Genomic DNA, 20,022 nt, shown 5'->3' with positions numbered 1-20,022 from the left:
CGCCAACCCCGACCTCTCTCACCACCAAAGGAGCACAAGCGAACAACAGAGAACCTGCACAAACAACGCTGACACAAAACCCTACATATATTAAGTAAAATAGAAACATCATCACCCCACCCCACCCATTCCCACCCTGCCCACCTCTTCCCCCTTTTCTTCCTGATGTCTCAACAAACGAAACTGATTTGTAAAAATGTTATATGGAAAAATACAAGAGAGACATTGCACTACCTTTGTAAATCAAGAAAATCTTTAATAAAAAATATTTTTAAAAAAAGCAATCCCCTCCCCTCCTGTGGCTTCCAGCAACTGACATTCAGAAGCCTGGCTTGGATGCAGAGCATGGCCATTGTGATGACTAGCAGCCATTGATAGCCTCATCTTCCATGACATGATCCTGCCCACCAGTTGAGAATGATTCAAAGGCTCTTCACTACACCCCCCCAATATTAGGTGGCAAGTAGAGAGGGGGGCAGTTCCATGGGAGCACACAAATTTAGGGACACTTCTGAAAACTTCTTATTGTAAGCCGTATTGAAGCTGTTTTTATAAGAACGTAAGATCATAAAAAGATTGTGTTGGATCAGGCCAATGGCCCATCTAGTCCACTATTCTGTTCTCAAAGTGGCCAACCAGATGCCTCTGGGAAACTCACAAGCACAATTCAAGCCCAAGAGCCCTCTCTCCTCCTGTGGTTTTCTAATAGCCATGGATAGCCGTCTCCTCCATAAATTTGGTCCATGGAGAGGGCCACCTTTGAAGATGGGTAATGGCCTGAGCAAGGGAAGGTCAGTAGATCCGGTTTCCCCCAGGCTAGCAAGACAGCCAAGCTGGTGTGCACAAAGCAAGAGTCAGCACCTTGGAGAGAGATAAAGGTTGGGTTCAGGACCATGGCCAGTGTTTCTGCAGCTGAGCCCAACCACCAATGATGTCTCAGCAACCACAGAGTTTTGCAGGGTTGTGTGGCCACTGAGTGGATGCTTCACACACACACACACACACACACCACCCCGAGAACTGCTTCCTACCTAAAGGACTGGTGCCCCCTTCTGCAGCTAATTACCTTCTTTAAGGTAATGGGGTTTCCAGCTGTTGGGATCTCTCCTCTGGGCTCTCCTGATTCTCCAATGAGTCTGCACATTAATAAGAGGGCCTGGCAGTGGAACTGACATTTTGGGGCTCAGGGAAGGGAAAGTGAGCTCCATGGACCCATACAGAATGAACCAGGGCCAGATCTCTCTCCGCCTCGGGGCTGCTGCAGCCTCCAAGGAGTCTTGGTCTGGGATCAGGAAAAAACCCAGTTGGTAAGGCAAAACAGATAGATGGAACAGTCTATTTCCAGTTCGGATCAATTTTCCATGTTTATTCTTAAGCCCCACCTTGTCCCTGACTAGATATCATCCAAAAGGGCAGTGCAGAACTGGCTTTAAGAAGCTACTGAGGCTCACAGCTCAGATATTGATGGCCGGGCAGGACCGATGGAGCACAAAGGGGAAACTCACACCAGACGGGACACGTCTGGCTGGCAGACTTACCACAAAAGGAAATGATGTGGCTGCTGTCTTCATGCACAAACTTCCTGGTGACCGATTCCTCCATTATCTGTTTCACCTGCAAAACAAAAGAAAGGTGAGTTTTTGAGCTTGTGAAGGTAAAACTGAAGTATTCGGTTCCAGTCCCCCTGCTCCCAGGACAGAGATCATTCCAGAGTTTGAAGCTTTGAGGCTGCAGGAACCAAGTTCAAAGAGCTTCTGAAAGCCCCTCCAAAACACACACACCAGAAGTGGGAGGATTTTTGTGACTATGCCTAGAAGCTGAACTGAGATGCAAGTAGAGCAGAAGGCTGAAAATTAAGCCCCGGAGAGCAGAGAGCAGTTGGATTTAAAGCACCTGCATCAAAATGAAATCCATTTATAGCAGTTTTAAAAATTGCTTTTAAAGGAGTGAAGCACACAGGCCACACTGAGTGATTTGTGCCTGTAATGGCAATAGGAATGTGATGGAAGGGTGCAAGGGGTCACCTGGCAAGTGAAGATCAGTGGGTTACATAAGGTGCTCATCCCAATCCCTGGGCTATGGATTCACCCCCTAGGGCTGTTGCCTCACCCACAAAGCTCCGCTTATTCGCCCCAGTCTCCTGATTCCAGCTGCAGCAACATGAAAAGTGAGGCACAGAATGAGTGGGCCACTTGCAAGAGCAGCTGCCAGAGGTGGTGAGCAGAGGATGAAGCTTCCCCCTCCACCATCCCATTGGCCATCCTACCCTTCCTCCTGCCTCACATTAGGAAAGAGCCGTTTTACTTGCACACAGCAGATGCCTGCACACAACTCCCCAGGATTTTAAAATAATGGTGCTGAGAGCAGATAGCAGGACAGGTGGGAAAGGGAGAGATTTTAAATCTATCTTGTGGTGGCAGCTGTTCCTTCCAGGAATATCTTTGTCATTCTTTAGCTGAGATTCCTGCATTGGAGGGGGTTGTACTGGCCTGTGGGCACTCTGCTTGGAGAACAGCCTTTACCAAAGGTGTCATGGACTTTGGAGACGCTCGAACTCAGGACGAAAGGGATAAACAAGCTAAGAGGAAGGCACACTTGGCAAACCCTCACCAGGATCAACTCCCGCACAGAAACCTATGTCCCCACTGTGGAAGGATGTATGGATCCAGAATTGGCCTCCCCCAGTCAGTTACAGTCTCCCTGTTAAAGACCATGTCGATAGAAGACAATCTTACTTGGCTATGAGGGCTCGCCAAAGAAGAAGACTAGATGACCCTTGAGGATCCAATCCAACTCTGCAATTATTTGATTCGATGAAATCCAAGAACCTAAGAGCACCCCCGCTGGACCAGATCAAGGGTCCGATAGGGAGGATAGGATGGGGGAACCTGACTTAGTCACCCCTTCTCATGTCAGGAGGTTCCTGGCAACCAGCCAGGCATTCTGGGAGACAAAGGGGCTCAACAAGCAGGGATTTTCCCTTTCCCAGGGATCAGGAAAGGTCCTTTATCTGCACCAATCCTTTCCTGAAGAAAACTACTTTTAATGAGCTTCCTATGTTCTGCAGGGAATGTGATGGCAAGCTGCCCTGAGAGAAAAACAGTTGTGATCTCTGTCCTCTTATGAAATCGAAAAGGGGATGGCAGCTCAAGAGCTCCAGCTAAAAGCAGCCCTGAGCACAGACTTGCTTTCTTAAATGTCTTAAATGTGACTTCCTTTGCACTTAGGGGAGCCGTGCGTGCAGGTTCTATTATACACCTGGCAGGTATCACACACGCAAATCCCAAGCTGGTAAAACTCACGAGTCAGATATTAGAATATTTATATCTTCTGTAATTTGTGTTCCGTTTTGCTTGCAGAGCTAGGCTTTTGTGGACTTACTGGCTGAACTGCCACATGATTTCTTTAAAAATAAAAATTTAAAGCTGCTTTTAAGGGGAATTGTTGGCTAGCTGGCTGGCTAGCTAGCTAGCTAGCAGAGAAGTGTGGAAGGTGTCCTCTAAGGTGAGGGTAATGCAGATTTAACAGCTGAGCTCTTGAAAAGCTTGTGCTGCCTTACAAACATTGAACTGGCTTATCCTTTTAAACTTATCCATTCTTTCAAGCTTTCAAATCCATTCTTTCAAACTTATCCATTCTTACAAGAAATCAGCCCTCAGTGCTCACTGGAAGGAAGAAGAAGAAGAAGAAGAGTTTGGATTTGATATCCCGCTTTTCACTACCTGAAGGAGTCTCAAAGCGGCTAACATTCTCCTTTCCCTTCCTCCCCCACAACAAACCCTCTGTGAGGTGAGTGGGGCTGAGAGACTTCAAAGAAGTGTGACTACCCAAGGTCACCCAGCAGCTGCATGTGGAGGAGTGGAGACACGAACCCAGTTCCCCAGATTACGAGTCTGCCGCTCTTAACCACACCACACTGGCTCTCAGGACAGATCCTGAAGTTGAGGCTCCAGTACTTTGGCCACCTCATGAGAAGAAAAGACTCCCTGGGAAAGATGGAGGGCACAAGGAGAAGGGGACAACAGAGGATGAGAGGGTTGGACAGTGTTCTCGAAGCGACTGGCATGAGTTTGGCCAAACTGCGAGAGACAGTGAAGGATAGGCGTTCCTGGCGTGCCCTGGTCCATGGGGTCACGAAGAGTCGGACACGACTGAACGACTGAACAACAACAATCCTTTTAAAGCACATGAAGCAGGAAGTGGCCAGGCTGGCCTTCTCCTCACTTGCATTGCTAACTTCCAGCTCTGTTTGTCTCTGCAGTGCTGACAAGCCCAGGCTTTGCTACTGCTGCTGTGCTCCTTTCCCGGTGTGCAGCTGCTGCCTCTCGACAATCCCTCAGCTCCTTCCTGCTTCCTCCTACCCCCAATGTGTCCTTAGGACCATAATAAAGGAATGGCATTCAGAGTCACAATTTCCTGTGCAGGTTTGGTGCTTTCCCTATCCTTGCCTTGCTGTGGGACAGGAAGCAGGATTTGAAACTGAAGCAGAGATCAGTCCCAATGAGTGTTTGTATTGCAAACAGATTGAGAAATAAAAGAAGCATGTGCAGAGTGCCTCTCCGCTGGCTCTAAATTAGTAACCATGGCCCTCTGCCACACATCCAAGGTGGAATTTGCCTGCTCCCCCACCCCATTCTTCAGCATGCATAAATTCCCCAACTGAGTCTGTTCAAGCAGTGAAATAGGACCTGATTGCAGAGGGGATCCTGTGCTCAGTTCTCCCAAACAGCAGACAAAGAAGGAAGCCTATTTCTGCATGGCACCATTCCAGGTGGAAAATAGGGAGCTCACAGGATGGATTAAAGAAAATAATTAAATCCCTTCACATAGAAAATCAGGATCTCAGGGAGAATGGTGCCAGCCCAGCTTCACACTTCCATGCTGGTTTTCTAAGTGCAGGGAGTTTGCTTTTTCTTATTGGCAGGGAAGAACATTCTGTCCTGTGATAAACCCAACCTACCTGTGAAGCCTGCAGTGGTTCAGTCCAGGAACTGGTTCAACTCCTCACTGGGTGTTGTTGGGGATCTCAGAGCTGGAGGGAATTCACAATGGCAAGAACCTGGCCATGGAGTCAACCCAATGCCAGGATGAACAGGATGGCCTTTTAGCAAGTCAACAACTATTCTTTGAGGGGGGGGATTTCAACCCTCTTGAGTGTTGAGCCCAGAACAGAAGTGTCCTTGCATTCCTTCACAGAGCAGCAGCCCCGCCCCACCTGCCCCCAATGCTGCTCTGTACAAACAAAGCTTTGCTTGTGGGAAACCATCAACTTGCCTTTCCCTCCCAAGAAGCTCAGGTGTTTCCTGCTAGAAAGTGGAGGGGAGGCTGCTATCCACAGCAGCCTACATCATAGCAAGAGAGAGCAAGTGGACTGCTGGCTGTCCCTCCAGAACAGCAATGACCCCAGCTTCCACCAGGCAGCTGGCAGCCCCAATCCCACAGCAGGCAAACTGGTTGAGCTGCATTTTTTGCCTGGTTCTGCAGCTGGAGGAGGGCAACCCTCAACAGGGAGGCCTGAGGCAGGCTGCCAGACTGTGCTTTCTGCCCCTCCCCTCCCTGGTATCTGACACTGTATGGGAAACAATCCGGAAGATATTGTCACAAGCAGAGGCGTAGCAAGGGGGGTGAGGGGGGTGGGCCACCCCGGGTTCCATAATGGAGGGGGTGACAAATTATCAAGGAAAAAAAATTTTTGGGAAAAAAAGTTGGAAAAAATTTTTGAATTTTTTTTTTTAAATGCCTGCTCCGAAGGTCTTATCGTACTATACTAGGGATTATATAGCTATATATGAAATTTCATGCATATTGGTTAATATCTTGACCCTTCATAAAATTTACAAACTGCTTGATGGTAAATGCTCAAAAAGAAGGAAGCAAAAAAATTATCAGAAAAACTGTAAAAACTCTTCAAAACATTCAAAAGATAAGATCAGCAATCAACAAAAGTGCACTGTCAACATTCTACAAATCCAGACTGACTTGCCTAAATGAAAATGCTTTTACCCGGAGCGAAAAGAGTGGGGGTGGGGCTGGTGTCAAGAGGCAGGGACTTCCGGAGTGTGGGTGCTGCTACACTGAAGCAGCCATGGGGGCATCTATGGGGTAAGGCCACCTGGCAGGTGAACTGTTCCCAAGTTGTTATGAGCTTTATACCTTGAACTGTCCCCCGCCGCAATATTCCATTGTTTTAACTGTTTTATATACTATGTACCTGATTTATAAATGTTCTTACCTTCTAAATTGCTTTGGGATAGAATCATAGAATCCTAGAGTTGGAAGAGACCACAAGGGCCATCCAGTCCAACCCCCTGCCAAGCAGGAAACGCCATCAAAGCATTCCTGACAGATGGCTGTCAAGCCTCCGCTTAAAGACCTCCAAAGAAGGAGACTCCACCACACTCCTTGGCAGCAAATTCCACTGTCGAACAGCTCTTACTGTCAGGAAGTTCTTCCTAATGTTTAGGTGGAATCTTCTTTCTTGTAGTTTGAATCCATTGCCCCGTGTCCGCTTCTCTGGAGCAGCAGAAAACAACCTTTCACCCTCCTCTATATGACATCCTTTGATATATTTGAACATGGCTATCATATCACCCCTTAACCTTCTCTTCTCCAGGCTAAACATACCCAGCTCCCTAAGCCGTTTCTCATAAGGCATCGTTTCCAGGCCTTGGACCATTTTGGTTGCCCTCCTCTGGACACTCAAGGGCAGTGATTCATAAATGAAATAAATACAAGCCTGTGGGGAGAACCCCATTTTTTGTCCCCCTTCACTTGGCTTTTACAGCAGGCGAGGAACCCTTTTCAGCCCCAGGCTGGCATTGCTCTTGGCCTGCCTTGCAAGGGGCATGCCTGCCAGCAGTGCATGTCACCCAAGACACTTTCACACGCAGGTGTGCACACACCTCCACAGCTGACCACGCCTTCAAGGGAGAGACCGGGATGACATTCTCCAAAGGGCACTGACCTGGGCATCTCCACCCAGCCCTGCATTAAGGCTATTTTCATGGAGGAGAAGGCCATCAATGGCTTTGCTCTAGTTCCGTGGTTGGAGACAGAAATGCTGCTGAATCCCAGTTGCTGGAAACCGTAGGAGGGGAGAGTGTTGGAGTGCTTGGGTCCCGCTTGTAGGTTTCCCATAATGGGCATCTGGTTAGCCACTGTGAGAGCAGGATGCTGGACTTGGTGGCCTCCCATTGGCCTGATCCAGCAGGTGCTTCTGGTGTTCTTAGTAGAGTCCAAGGCAGCTTGCTACATTCAACTCTTAAGGCTCCAACAACACACATTTCCCCCAGCAGTCAAACTGCCTCCTGACTGCTTTGCAAATCAAGGCTCAGAAGTTTTTAGACAGCAGTGCCAGTACCCATCCACAATAAAAGTCAACCCAGGAAGGCTGGCCTGACTTTGGCAGCGTCAACACTGAAAAACTTGTTCTCTCATTTTGAATTTGCGCAGGTGTAAACCAGGAGAGCCTTTGGGTTTGCACATTGACTATCTTCTTAACAAAACACAAACTCCCTCTCTCCCTCCCACCCTCTTCCCCCCTCCAATTTGTCCATCTACTGTCACCAGCCTGTAATTCCAATATCCTGCAGGGACAAGTGGAAAAAACTATCCTGCAGATAAAGCAACATCCTATTAATGAAGAAGAAAAACACACTGCTTGCATTATTCCTGTGCGTTCAATCACTGTTTGCTTTGGGTTATACAGGTGATAACATAGCTGAGAAGTCTGATACGGATGGAAGAAGCAAAACTGTTCTCTCTCCACTCCCTGCACACACACACACACACAGTTTCATTTAGGGAGACAAAAAACACTCATGATGGCAAGAACTGATTTTCAACAGATACCCGAAGGCGCAAAGTGGGACAATGACTTTAGGTGCTGGGGTTAGCCTTCAATCTTAAGAAGGTAGGGATCAAAATGTTTCTCGGATCACACACACACTACACCCAGGTACTGCTTCTAAGCACCAGGGTTGCAACGCACCTGTAGAGCCAGGTGCAGCCTTTCCCACCTGTCCCATATGCAGAATTCAGTTTGGACTCCACACTTCCCAGAACCAAAGGAAATGCCACAAGGGAGAATTGCACTGTTTCTGTTGAGATGGAGGTGGGGGAAGGCAAGCAGACACCTGGAAGGTAGTGTGCATCTTTAAAGCTAAATCCATTTCCCCGCTAAAGCATGTAAGGTTTCTTCATGCAAAAACTCTTATTTCTGCCTTTATTGCTGGTAACCCTCCTCCTGCCAAAATGCTTTTCTGCAGACCTGTATACAAATAGTTGAACAGAATCATAGAATTGTGGAGTTGAAAGGGACCCCCACAGGTCATCTAGTCCAACCCCATGCAATGAAGGAATGCCTAGCTGGTTCCAGGTCTGATCTTCTTTAAGTGGCAGAACACCTGCTTGGCATTCAAAAAGTCCTTGGTTCAATCCCTTGGTTCAGTGTAGACAATACTGAGCTACATGGACCAGGGGCAGATAAGGCAGCCCTCCCTCCATGTTCCTATGCTTTTGCACTCTTGGAAAATGTAGTGTGCATAACAACAAGGGGTGCCATCTGTTTCCGCCATAATCAGTGGGGAGCTGTAAAATGTTCACCCAGGAAGCCCTTTCAGATCATATGATGCTACAAAGAGAAAGAAGGAATGAGCTGACGCACATTTCCAAATTTCATCCCCTTCTAACTGCTTCACTCCCCAAAGCCACTGAAAATTTTAAAACCATGGCAGCAGCTTGTGAGGCTGTTGCCACGGAAACAAACCTAAGCAATCAATGCTGGAGGATGAGCTGGCAAAGCTGGGAGAAGAGGAGAGTCAGCTCCAAACAGGCAGAGAGTGGGGAGCATGGATCTTTCCCTGAAACATTTTCAAAGCAGCAGAGGAGGGGGTGCTCAGTTCTGTGAGGTGGGGAGTTCTTGGGGGAGGGGGCACAAAAGCACCTTGAGCAGGAGAAAGCAGAGGCTATGACCTTCAAAGAGAAAGGAACAGGAGGCTCTTCCTCAGCCAACTCACAGCAGGAAGCTTCCCCCTCCCTGCAAATAGTAGGAGTTTCAAAGGGGTGGGCACCAGCAATTTACTTTAAAATAAAATGAAACACACAATTGTTAATTGTGCCCATGGCTAGTTTGGTCCCAAATCCACATATGAGCAAAAATAATATAACACTGGCTCTTAAAGGATGGTTCGTGTATCAGGTATAGATACCATCATCTTAAAAGATGCATTCTGCCATCTCTCCCATATTTTTACTTATTTTTATTTCTTTATTTGTTTAACTTAATATTCATTTTATTCATTTTTTAAAAAAAATTCTATACTGCTTTATATTTTTAAGAAACATCTCAAAGCGGTTTACAGCATATTAAATCAATAAAACATAAATAAAGCAATCGGAAGAAAGTCAAATATAGAGTATACTGTCAAAGCAGCATAACAGAAAACTAAAATATTATCTTAAAGATTTCAAAATAAAACATTACAAAGGAGGTCAACTACAGAATACATATTTAACACAATCGGGCTGGGTGAGTGTGGGCCCCGCCCCCTAGGCCTGGTGGAAAGGGCCTTGCAGGGAGTGGCCTCCACGCCCCACAACCTTCTTTAAGAAGCTCAAAGTGGCACATGCAACTTTCTCCCTTATTTTGTCTTCACAACAACCCTGCGAGGCAGACAAGGCTGAGAAAAGCAGTGACAGGCCCAGTGAGCTTCATGTCCAAGTGGGGCTATGAATCCTGGTCTCCCAGGTCCCAGTCCCACACTCTAACCATTGCACTACACTGGCTCCCTTCTCACAGACATGTTTGCCATCTACAATTTATATATATATATATATATATATATATATATATATATATATATATATATATATATATATAAAAGAGCAACTCATATTATATGTGTGTGTGTTCTTAACCTGCCTTCCAATGGAAGTTTTTAGTTGGTCAAACGATTTCTAACCTATTTACTGAATAAGACACTGCAAATTCTCCTAATAAGAAGAGATGTAGATTCACATCAACTTCACCAACAATTCTGTGTTCTGTTGACCATCCAACAGAGGAAATGGCTTGTAACGCCCACCCATCCTTCCCCAACTTGTGTCACTGGGTGGTGGGAAGGTAGGAGTTGTAACCCAGCACCATGCGGAGGCACCAGGTGGCGGGAGGGGGCTCTGCTTTTACAAAAATTAAGTGAGGAGGTGGCAGAGAACCTAAGATGAGCCAATGGCCCACACAGGCCAGCATCCTATTCTCACAGCAACCGCGCACAAGCAAGGCCAGGGCACACGAGCGCTTCCCCGCAAGTGGTATTCAGGGGTATCCATGCCTTCTTTAACAGGAGAGGGAGAGTGTAAGAAAACTGGCTGTGGGATCAAGCCAGATGGGGGCCCACACAGTCCAGCCTCCTGTTCTCACTGTGGGCAGCCAGAGGCCCCCATGGGAAGCCCACCATTAGGACTCTCCCCAATTGCAATTCCCAGTAAGTGGTCTTCAGGGGTATCCTGTCTCCACCAGGGGAGGCAGAACATAGGAAGTTCTTGGCTGTGGGATCAGGCCAATCATCCATCCCGCCCAGCCTCCTGTTCTCACTGTGGGATCTGAGCACAAGGCTTCCAGCAACTGGCATTCAGACTGTGGAGGCAGAGGACAGCCTATGTGGCCAACCCTCTTTTTAAGGTCCACCTAGTTGGGGGCCATCACTGCCTCTGGTGGGAGCAAGTTCCAGAGTTCCACTATGCACCACAGGAGGAAGGACTTTCTGTCCCGAATCCTCCAACGTTCACCTTCATTGGATGTCCATGAGGAAATGGCTCTCACCCTCCCCACCTCTCCCAGGACAACGTCCCACATGCTGCATCAATGACTGCAGGCCATTCTGAGAACAACCACTAACGCCACACAATCAATAACTCTCCCAAAAAAGCTATCCAAGAATAGACCTTAAGAGTGTTCTCACCACTAAAGAATAAAAATGTCTTAAGCTCATTGCCGGCAGAGCAGGCAATTAAAAGGTGCTGGAGATTACCTCCACCTTGTGCCCTGGGAGCCCCATTTAAAAATGAAATGGAAGACACACAGCTGAGGAGGATGCCTTCTGGGACAGCAGGATGCTAACCTTGCTGCCACTGTGCCCCCCCCCCGTGTTAAGTAACCACCACCCCTCCAATATCGGTGGGGTTGCCAAGGCAACCAGAATAACTTCATTCTGCTTTCTCACCATCAACACATAAATTGGGACTGCATGCGCTGGTTGCCTTGCTGTTCCTTGAGAGCATTTATCAAAGGCTTTAGAGTCAGCCAGAAAGAGACAAAGATGCTGACATTATTTCATTTTTTTTGCTTCCTTTGCACCCCTCTTCACGCAAACCATGGCTGTGTTTTTCAGTGTGTGTCACCTTTGGGACACAATTCGTATGTGTGTGTGTGTGATGCTTTTTGGCATTTCCCCAGCACTTGTCACTATAAAACTATCCCACAAGATGATGGGCCCCATCTGTGTTCTAGATGTAAAGTAATATCACACCACTTTAAGCAGCCATGGCTTTCCCCAAAGAATCCTGGGAACTGTAGTTTGTTAAGGGTGCGGAGCATTGTTGGGAGACCCTTATCCCCCTCACAGAGCTACAGTTCCCACAGTTCCCTGAGAAGAGGGACTGACCATTAAACCACACTGAGAATTGAAGTTTTGTGAGACAAATAATAGTTCTGTTAGGGCCTCTCAGCACCAAACAACAAACTACTGTTCCCAGGATTCTTTTGGGGAAAGGCTATGATAGTTTAAGGTGGCATGCTAGTGTTTTACTAACACTTTTCTATTAGCACCCCCCCCCCCCGATTCCTTGAGAGGAGCTCAGAGAAGGAGGAGGAATGTGTTTTTGGGCAACCCAACTCCTTCATCCCAGGGATCATAAAGTGGGCAGGCATGCTCTCTCTCTCTCTCAATTGCAAATTACATGCAAGCAGAGAAGCACAATTTATTTGACTAACAGAGGAATTGCCAGCTCACAACTGCAAACAGAAATAAAACTCCCAGGCCAATGAGGACACATGCTCATATTTCTTATTTCTTGCACAGCCTACACCCCAACACAGGAGAGACAAGGCAGTCTGGCCCGGAGAACATCACCATCCAAGGTTTGTGACACATTCCCCATGTGCCACAGTTCACATCCCAGCCCAGTTTGCCTTTCACATCCTGGTCCCTGTGAGGAAGCCTGAATGAAACTCATCTCTGGCACTTACATAACCATCATCACGGTGGCTTGCTGATTAAAAGCCCTATGCAGACTCCAGCTCTCCCAAGCCCACAGGAAGAGGCGCACAGCACCTATGGCTTGGTACAAGGCTGGAGGGGAGACTGTAGGAGGAGCAGGGAGCACTGTGGCTAAGGGACAGAGCACCTGCCTCACAAGCAAAAGGTCCTAGGTTCAATCCCTGCCTCAGAGCCTGGAGAGCCACTGCTCCTCGGGTCAGCTGGAAAGGATGGAGCAGCCCCAAAGACTACCCTGGCCCATGGGAGACCACCGTGTTGGGCAGGGGCCAGAAGGAAAAATGGGCCTAGTAGTTGACATGGGCCTCACCTTTGCATAAGTTTCATTCCAGCCATGCCTAAATCTAAGGGCAAATCCACAGCATATATTTAAAGCACATTTAAAGCACATGACTTCCTTGCAAAGTATCCTGCAAAGTGCTGTGTCTCCCCACCAGAGCTACAATTCCCAGTACTCTTAACCCACTACAGGTCCCAGAATTCTTTGGGGGAAGTCACTTTTTAAAATGTGCCTCGTGTGGATCTGCATGGAGGTTTCCCCAGACGCATTTCTCCATCCAGGCTCCCAGTTGAAGGGGACACATTCCAGTCGGGCCAAAGGATGGTGGGCATGGAGCCAGGCTGGTGAGGGGCACAGCCTGCAGAGGGTTGGCCAGGGAGACCTCATGCAGAGGTTCCCCATCCCTGGCATGCACCATCCTGAGCTAGATGGACCAGTGGGCTCCCTGGATCATCTTCCAGCCTTCCTATGAGAGGCAGCGGGAGCCCCTGGCCTTCTAGCCCCTAGCAAAGGCTTTGCTCCAGTCCATGACAAAAGAAAACACATGGAGAGGCTTTGAAGTGCAGAAGCACCAGGCCTTGTCAAACTAATGCAGTGACCTCTTCTTGTTCATCTTGCCCTTGATGGATCTGTCAGGCTGCAACAACAGATGATTCCAGAATTCAATTAATGGGAGCAACGGAGCCGAACTTCCCCATGGGGTCACGCCAGCCAGCCTGCAGCTCCCCCCCCCCAAGAGCAGCACAAGTGAATCTGCAGTGAGAGGGAGCTGCAAAGGGGTAGCCCAGCACCAGCCACACACACAACTCCCAGGCTGTGGGCACTGCCCAATCCTGAACTAGACTTACATAAGCAGCAACTCTTTTAGCACCACATGGGAAAGATTGGCGGAGCGGGGGGGGGGGTCAAAATCGGAGCCATCTCAGTTCTGATCCTTGGGGGAGGAATGGGTGGGAGGATGTAAGGGTCTTGAACCGTAAGGAATGTTGACAGACACACACACAACCATCAGCTAGGGCTAGGCAGACAGGTCCAGATGTCATGCTGCCAGAGACCTTGAGAAATTCTTCACATTCCAATAATGCTGAAGGCAACAAAGATAATAAATAAGCTGTCCGGAGGGCAAGCGATGCCCACCTTCCGCAGGGCATGTTCCAGACTAGAGCGGAAGGGTTGTCCCCAGATGGGGAAAAGGCACTCTGTGTGTCCTCAGAGACTCCCTTTACCTCTACTATCTCATCTTGCCCCAGGGACTAGTGTCGTCTTAAACTTAAGTCCCGTTGGATCAGGCAGAGATGGCCAGCCAGATAGATACCTGCGGGAAGCCCCAGCACCACCTGTGATGCCCACCTCTCCACGCCACCTCTCATCTGTGCGCCTCCATGGTGACCTTGCTGCCATGGCCTGCCCCAAATAAGGGAGACAGGAGCAAGGTCCCTGAGCATGTGAAGACTGCAAGGACCACATGCAGGACAAAATGGGGAAGGAGTGCCCCACCCCCACCCCCCAATCTGGAGAGTTTTGCATCCCTTCCTCCTTTGCTTGCCTCGCTTTCCTTTTTTGAACAAACGGATCTGCTCTTTGGGGTAGCCCCCCCCCCGTCCATTTGCAACTGGCCTGGTCTATTCTTCCTGAGAGGAAGGAGGAAATCTCCTCGCTCGGTCTAAGGGTGGGAAATGAGAAATGAGAAACGGTGCTTTACTCTCCCCCGCCTTGAATAGGATGAGTCAAGTGCATGGAGCCAAAGACGGGAGACTCTTAAGTCGCACCCCCCTAAAAGCCCCAACACCCCCCCCACCAGCGTGCAAATGCAAAGCTACCGAACGAGCCTGCCCCCCCCCCTCCGTCGTGCACCCCGCCGCTGCCCCGAGGGGAAGGCAGCGCGCACCCACCTCCTTCTTGGCGCTGCGCAGGAGGCGCTGCCGCGTCTCGGCCTCGGCGGGCAGCAGCAACAGCGACGAGGGCGTCAAGGCGCGCAAGGCGGCGGCCGAGCCCCCCGACGCCCCACGGCTGCCCCCGCCGCCTGCCGCCGCGCCCGGCCCCCGGCGGCCCCCGACCGGAGAGGAGGTCGCCGCCGCCGCCGCCGCCGCCATCGTGCGCTTCCTCCTTCTGCCCAGAGCCCAGGGAGCCGAGGGCTGAGAGGCGGGTGGGCGGGCGGATGACTGCGCTGCGCTGGGCTGGGCGAATCCGACGCGCCGCCCCTCCCGAACTACTCAGCAGCGGCGTCCACGCCGGCCTTCGCCTGCGTCTTACGACGGCCGCCTTCCAGCGGACTAGCCGCTTGGCACCGCGAACTGTCTGCGCGGCCGCTCAGGGAAGGGGCTCCCCTGGCGCCTCCACCCCAACCAGGAAACGCGAAATTAGGAGTCCCACTCTCTTTATAAGAAATTAAATAATCAGTTGTTAAAACTATTACATACAGGATATAATGAATGAAATTTAAACATTAGGGAAAGTCCCAGAGACATGGAAAGATATAACATTAATTCCAAAACAAGATACTGATGTGGCTTCTATTCGTTATTAAATAATGATTATAAATTGTTTGCTAACATAATGGCCAATAGAATGAAAACAGTATTGGAAGAGTACATACACCATGATCAGGCAGGATTTCTTCCAGGTAGACAAATTAAGGAGAATATAAGAAATATTATAGATATTATAGAATACCTGGAAGTGAGAAATGAAAAGCAAGCAGCATTGATGTTTATAGACGCTGAAAAAGCATTTGATAATGTCTCTTGGGAATTTATGAAAAGAGTACTTGAAAAAATGAATTTTGGAGAAATTTTTAGAAAAGGAATCCAAGCTATATATTCAGATCAAAAAGCAAAATTAATTGTCAATCAGGGGGCAACAGAAGAATGTAAAATACAAAAAGGAACAAGAAAAGGATGTCCACTATCACCTTTATTATTTATTTTAGTCCTGGAAGTCCTGGCGAGAAACATAAGGGCAGATGAAAACATTAAAGGAATTAAAGTAGGAAAAAGGTCATATAAATTGAAAGCCTATGCAGACGATCTGGTAATTACAGCTGAAGATCCCAAAAATACTCTTCTGACAGTGTTAGAAAGAATTCAAGAGCTTGGGCAAGTAGCAGGATTTAAATTAAACAAAAGTAAGACCAAGTTATTAGTTAAAAATCTAACAGAAGCAGATAAAAAGGAATTATCTCGAACCATAGAAATAGAAACCCATAAAAAGGTTAAATATTTAGGAATTTGACTAACAATCAGAAATATCAATATTTATAAGGATAATTATGAAAAATGTTGGAATGAGTTAAAAAGGAATCTAGAAATATGGGGCAGAATGAATTTATCATTATTAGGAAGAATTGCAGCAATTAAAATTGCCAAAAGTGTTTTTATTCCAGACAATACGAGTAATAAACAACACAGTCTGCTTCAAGAAATGGCAAAAATATATTTCTAAATTTATCTGGAAATGATAAAATATTAAATATTAACAGATATTAAAGATGGAGGAGGATTCTCCCTTCCAAATTTCAAACTTTATTATGAAGCGAGCTGTGCTACTTGGATCCGGGATTGGATTAGATTGTTGTTGTTCAGTTGTGTCCGACTCTTCGTGACCCCATGGACCAGAGCACGCCAGGCACCCCTATCTTCCACTGCCTCCCGCAGTTTGGCCAAACTCATGCCAGTCGCTTCAAGAACACTGTCCAACCATCTCATCCTCTGTCGTCCCCTTCTCCTTGTGCCCTCCATTAGAAAATACTGATTTACTGGATCTGGAAGGACATGATAATAGATTTGGTTGGCATGCGTACTTATGGTATAAGAAAGCAAAAGTACATAAAGGTTTTCATAATCATATAATCAGGAAATCATTGATAAAAGTATGGGGAAAATATAAAGATTTATTAGGACAAAAAACTCTGTGGTGGATCGCCCCAACAGAAGCAATTTCAATTAAAAAGATAAATATGGAAGGGAAATAGCTGTCATTCTGATGGTGAGTACATGAATTTTTACTGTATAATTGAATTTTTATTGTACAATTGAATTTATATCTGTAGTGAAGTTGATGGTTTGTATTGTTGTTACCAAAGAAAAGTCCAGACCTTGAAGAAACCATTGGTGAAACGGGAAGTTTGAAGCTAGCCACCCGTCGGGAGAACACACCCACATGTTGGAGGGACAATTGCCCAGAATACATTGCAAAATACACCATAGCTACGTCAGGGAAGGGAGGGGGAGTGAGGAGGTTCTAGCAAGATTTACATACAGGTAAACAAGTTTTACATATCAGGAAGGGTGGCAGGAACCGGTGAATGGATTTAGGGTGGGTACAATATACATTCAGAGTTTCCACTGGGAGAGAACAATAGGGAAACTCCTGAGAGGATGTCTGCTACCATGGCAACAGATTAGTGGGTGCTTGACTGGATCACCTGGGTGGGGGCAGCACCTAGTGTGTACGTGTTCTACCGCTTAGGGGATTATGAAAGACACTGAGATGGATGTCAGAAAAGCATACAGTATCAAAATAATAACCTTCCGATGGTCAGAGAATGGCAGGGACCGAGGGGATCGAGAGGTCATCTCCTAAGGAGAAGATAGACACCAGAATCGAGCAAATCGGACATTGCGTTGTGAAGATATGGATCTTTACAATAATAAACGTTTGTAATGTCAAACAGACCACCCCAGAGTCTAAATTGTCCAGTAGTTACATTGTATCCAGTTATAATTAATAACTTCCCTTGCTGGATACAATGTAGTTTCGGTTCCATTGACCTCGCGGCAGGGAGCCTGTCAATACCCACTTAGCGTGCAGTCAAGCGTGAAGGTGTTGAGTAGCTGAGCTGAACGTTCCATTTTGCATGGAATGCATGCTTCTGATTGGAGGGTTGCCGTTCATTGAAGAAAATGGTCTGTACAAGGAACGCTTTGACAGGAGCATTTTGGAGGCTTTTCAGGGGCGCAAATTGGGACTTTTGGGGAACCCTTTATCGCGAGGGTTTTTTATGTGGGTGCTTGTGCAACTTGTGTGTGGGGGGAAGTCCAGAACAGGGTGAAGGGGTGCCCGCTCATCGTCGGGGGGGGGAGAAGGAGGCTTCCCGGTCCTGCACTCGGCAGCACGGAAGCCCCGCGGCGGGGCCGCGCGGTGGGGAAGGTGACAGCCGGAACTTTTCCTTATCAATACTGAACATTATATGGCACTTTGTATTTTTGCACTTTGTAATTGCACTTTGTACTAGCACTTTATGATTTAAAGCATATATAGGTTTGCCTCTGATGAAATATTTATAAATGCCCTTTGCATTAAGATATTGTCAGTTTAGTTTCATGTTTATGCTATTCTTCCAGTGATATACACGGTTTTGTATTTTTTCTGAGAGACATTTCTGTCATGGCTGATAGAAAGAGAAGGAAAATTAAAACTTAAGGATTATGATGAGATAAGATAACACATTCATGATTGGCTGCATCATCATCAATTAAATGAGGTTTTTAAAGAAGATAGTAAGAAAGGATTTGGATATACCATATCTAGATTTCAAAGAGAAATTGTAGATGATAATAATAAACTCTTAAAGAAAATGTATAATTTATTATTAGAATGGGAGACTAAAGATGAAGAGGTCAAATTTGTAATGATTAAATGGGCACAAGATATAGGACACAACATACAAATGGACGATTGGGAAAAATTATGGACTCCACTCTGGATTTGTGGAAGGTTTACTCCTTAGTCCTTTCTTCGCCTGAAGATATCCCACAAGGCAAAGGAGGTTTAGGGTCAGAGTTGGCCTTTCCCTGGGTGGGCTCCCTTCCCAGGTGGACAAGCCCCATCTGCCCCTCACTTCCCTCTACAACAAAGGCAGAAACTACCTTCCTGACTGTTGGACCCACTCTTGGTCTCGTCCGCTCAATCCACCTCTTCGCATGCAGGGAAGTCCCTAACTCCCCAAGGGTTTGAGACCCATCGGCTCCCCTCCCCTGGTTTAGCTGGCCAGTCAAAGCCGTTACCTGAGATTGTGGCCGCTGTTGCATGCTGACAGCTTCTAGGAGCCACAGGTGAGAGCTGAAGGGCAGTGGGCGGCAGGCAGGGAGGAACAAAGGTGGACAAACTACCCCAGAAGGAGCATGATGTGTCCCCTACCAGATGTACTACCTTAACACCCCATATGCCCCAATATATAAATGTAATGAATAAATAAACACATGCTTGAATATGTAATGAATATGCAATAAGCAGTCCTTGTATGGGAAGGCTCCTCTGCTCTCACAGGTAGTTAGAGCTCTTGGGGGAGGGGCCATCCCACCCTTTCCGGGGGGGGGGCTCCTGACTCGCAGCTGCCCTCCTCCCAGAGGGAGCCCAGGTACAGGAGAAGCCCCAGGATGAAGGAGATAAAGGCTTCCTTGCCCTTTGCCCACCAAGGCTTTGGGTGTTTCTCCCCACCCCCCACTGAAATCTCCACTCCTGTCAATCTTCCTGCACCCCTTGCAGGCAGATGAACATCAGCTCAGCCCGGCCTGTCACTTCCCATCAAGGTCAGCTTCACAGACCAACTTCTGAACTGTGGGCAGGAGCCCAAAAGGGAGCTGGGCCTCACCACCTTCCTGAGCTGGCAGCTCAATAACATGCTCCATGTTGTTTCTCTCAGTGTCCCACGCCTCTTTTCCAGGGAAGAAGCAGCTGAGAGGAGCGCCAAATGCTGCTTCTGAGGTGGCCAGCTTTCATGCTAAACCCTGCTCCTATGCCTCTCACAGTAGCTTCATCTACACACATCATCTGGGGGCTTCTAGTGCTCATCTGCCTGTAGTGAAAAGCTTTGCCTGTGACAAAGGAAAAGGTCCAATATAGGGTCCACTTGGACAAAACAACGAGGCACAGGCTAGGAGATGGAGCAAAACAGCAGCCAGTAGGCTTGGCCTTTATTGAAAGAAAATACGGTCGCGACCGGTCCTCCACCCACCCAAGAGAAGCAAAATGGAAGGCCCCGAGCAGGGGGGGGCACTTTCCTTATATTACCTACCCCATCACCAAGGTACGCCCCTAGAAACGTAATTTTAATATTCACAAGACGGGAGGGGTTGAGAGGGGCACATGACAGGATTCTGCATACAGGTAGACAGGTTTGCATGCCCGGAAGGGTGGCAGGAATCGATGAAAGGAATTAGGGTGGGTGCAATATACATTGGAAGTTTTCCTTGAGGAGAGGACAATAGCGGACTCCCGGGAGGATGTCTGCTACCATGGTAACTGATCGAAGGGTGCTTGAAAGGATTATTGGGAGGGGTGCATATCCTCTTACATCTGGATGAGGACGTGACTGCCTGCTGAAAGGATTATGAAGGTCATCGACACAAAGTCCAAAAATTATATATGTTCAAGAAAGTATACTTCTGATGGTCGTAGGATAACGAGAACCGAGGGGATGGAGAGTCCGTCTCCTGAGGAGAAGATAGACACTCGAACTGAGCAGAT

The 20,022-nt window shown here is 47.7% G+C and overlaps 1 protein-coding gene across 2 annotated transcripts in view; it reads right to left on the bottom strand.

Moving 5' to 3' along the window:
- Positions 1 to 14,564, bottom strand: part of SGSM1 (small G protein signaling modulator 1) — a 59,761-nt gene extending 45,197 nt beyond the window's left edge. For both annotated transcript variants that reach the window (XM_033169007.1, XM_033169008.1), the window contains exons 1-2: positions 14,448 to 14,564; positions 1,539 to 1,614 (exon numbers count right to left, since the gene is read on the bottom strand). In XM_033169007.1, coding sequence (XP_033024898.1) covers positions 1,539 to 1,602 — 64 coding nt within the window. In that variant the 5' untranslated portion in view covers positions 1,603 to 1,614; positions 14,448 to 14,564. The remainder of the gene's footprint in view (positions 1 to 1,538; positions 1,615 to 14,447) is intronic.
- Positions 14,565 to 20,022: the final 5,458 nt, after the last annotated feature.

This window comes from Lacerta agilis, chromosome 14 (assembly GCF_009819535.1).
Source record: "Lacerta agilis isolate rLacAgi1 chromosome 14, rLacAgi1.pri, whole genome shotgun sequence".
In the NCBI taxonomy this organism is placed as follows: Eukaryota; Metazoa; Chordata; class Lepidosauria; order Squamata; family Lacertidae; genus Lacerta; species Lacerta agilis.
Note: the sequence above shows the minus strand (reverse complement) of the source record. Positions and strands in the feature narration are given on the sequence as shown.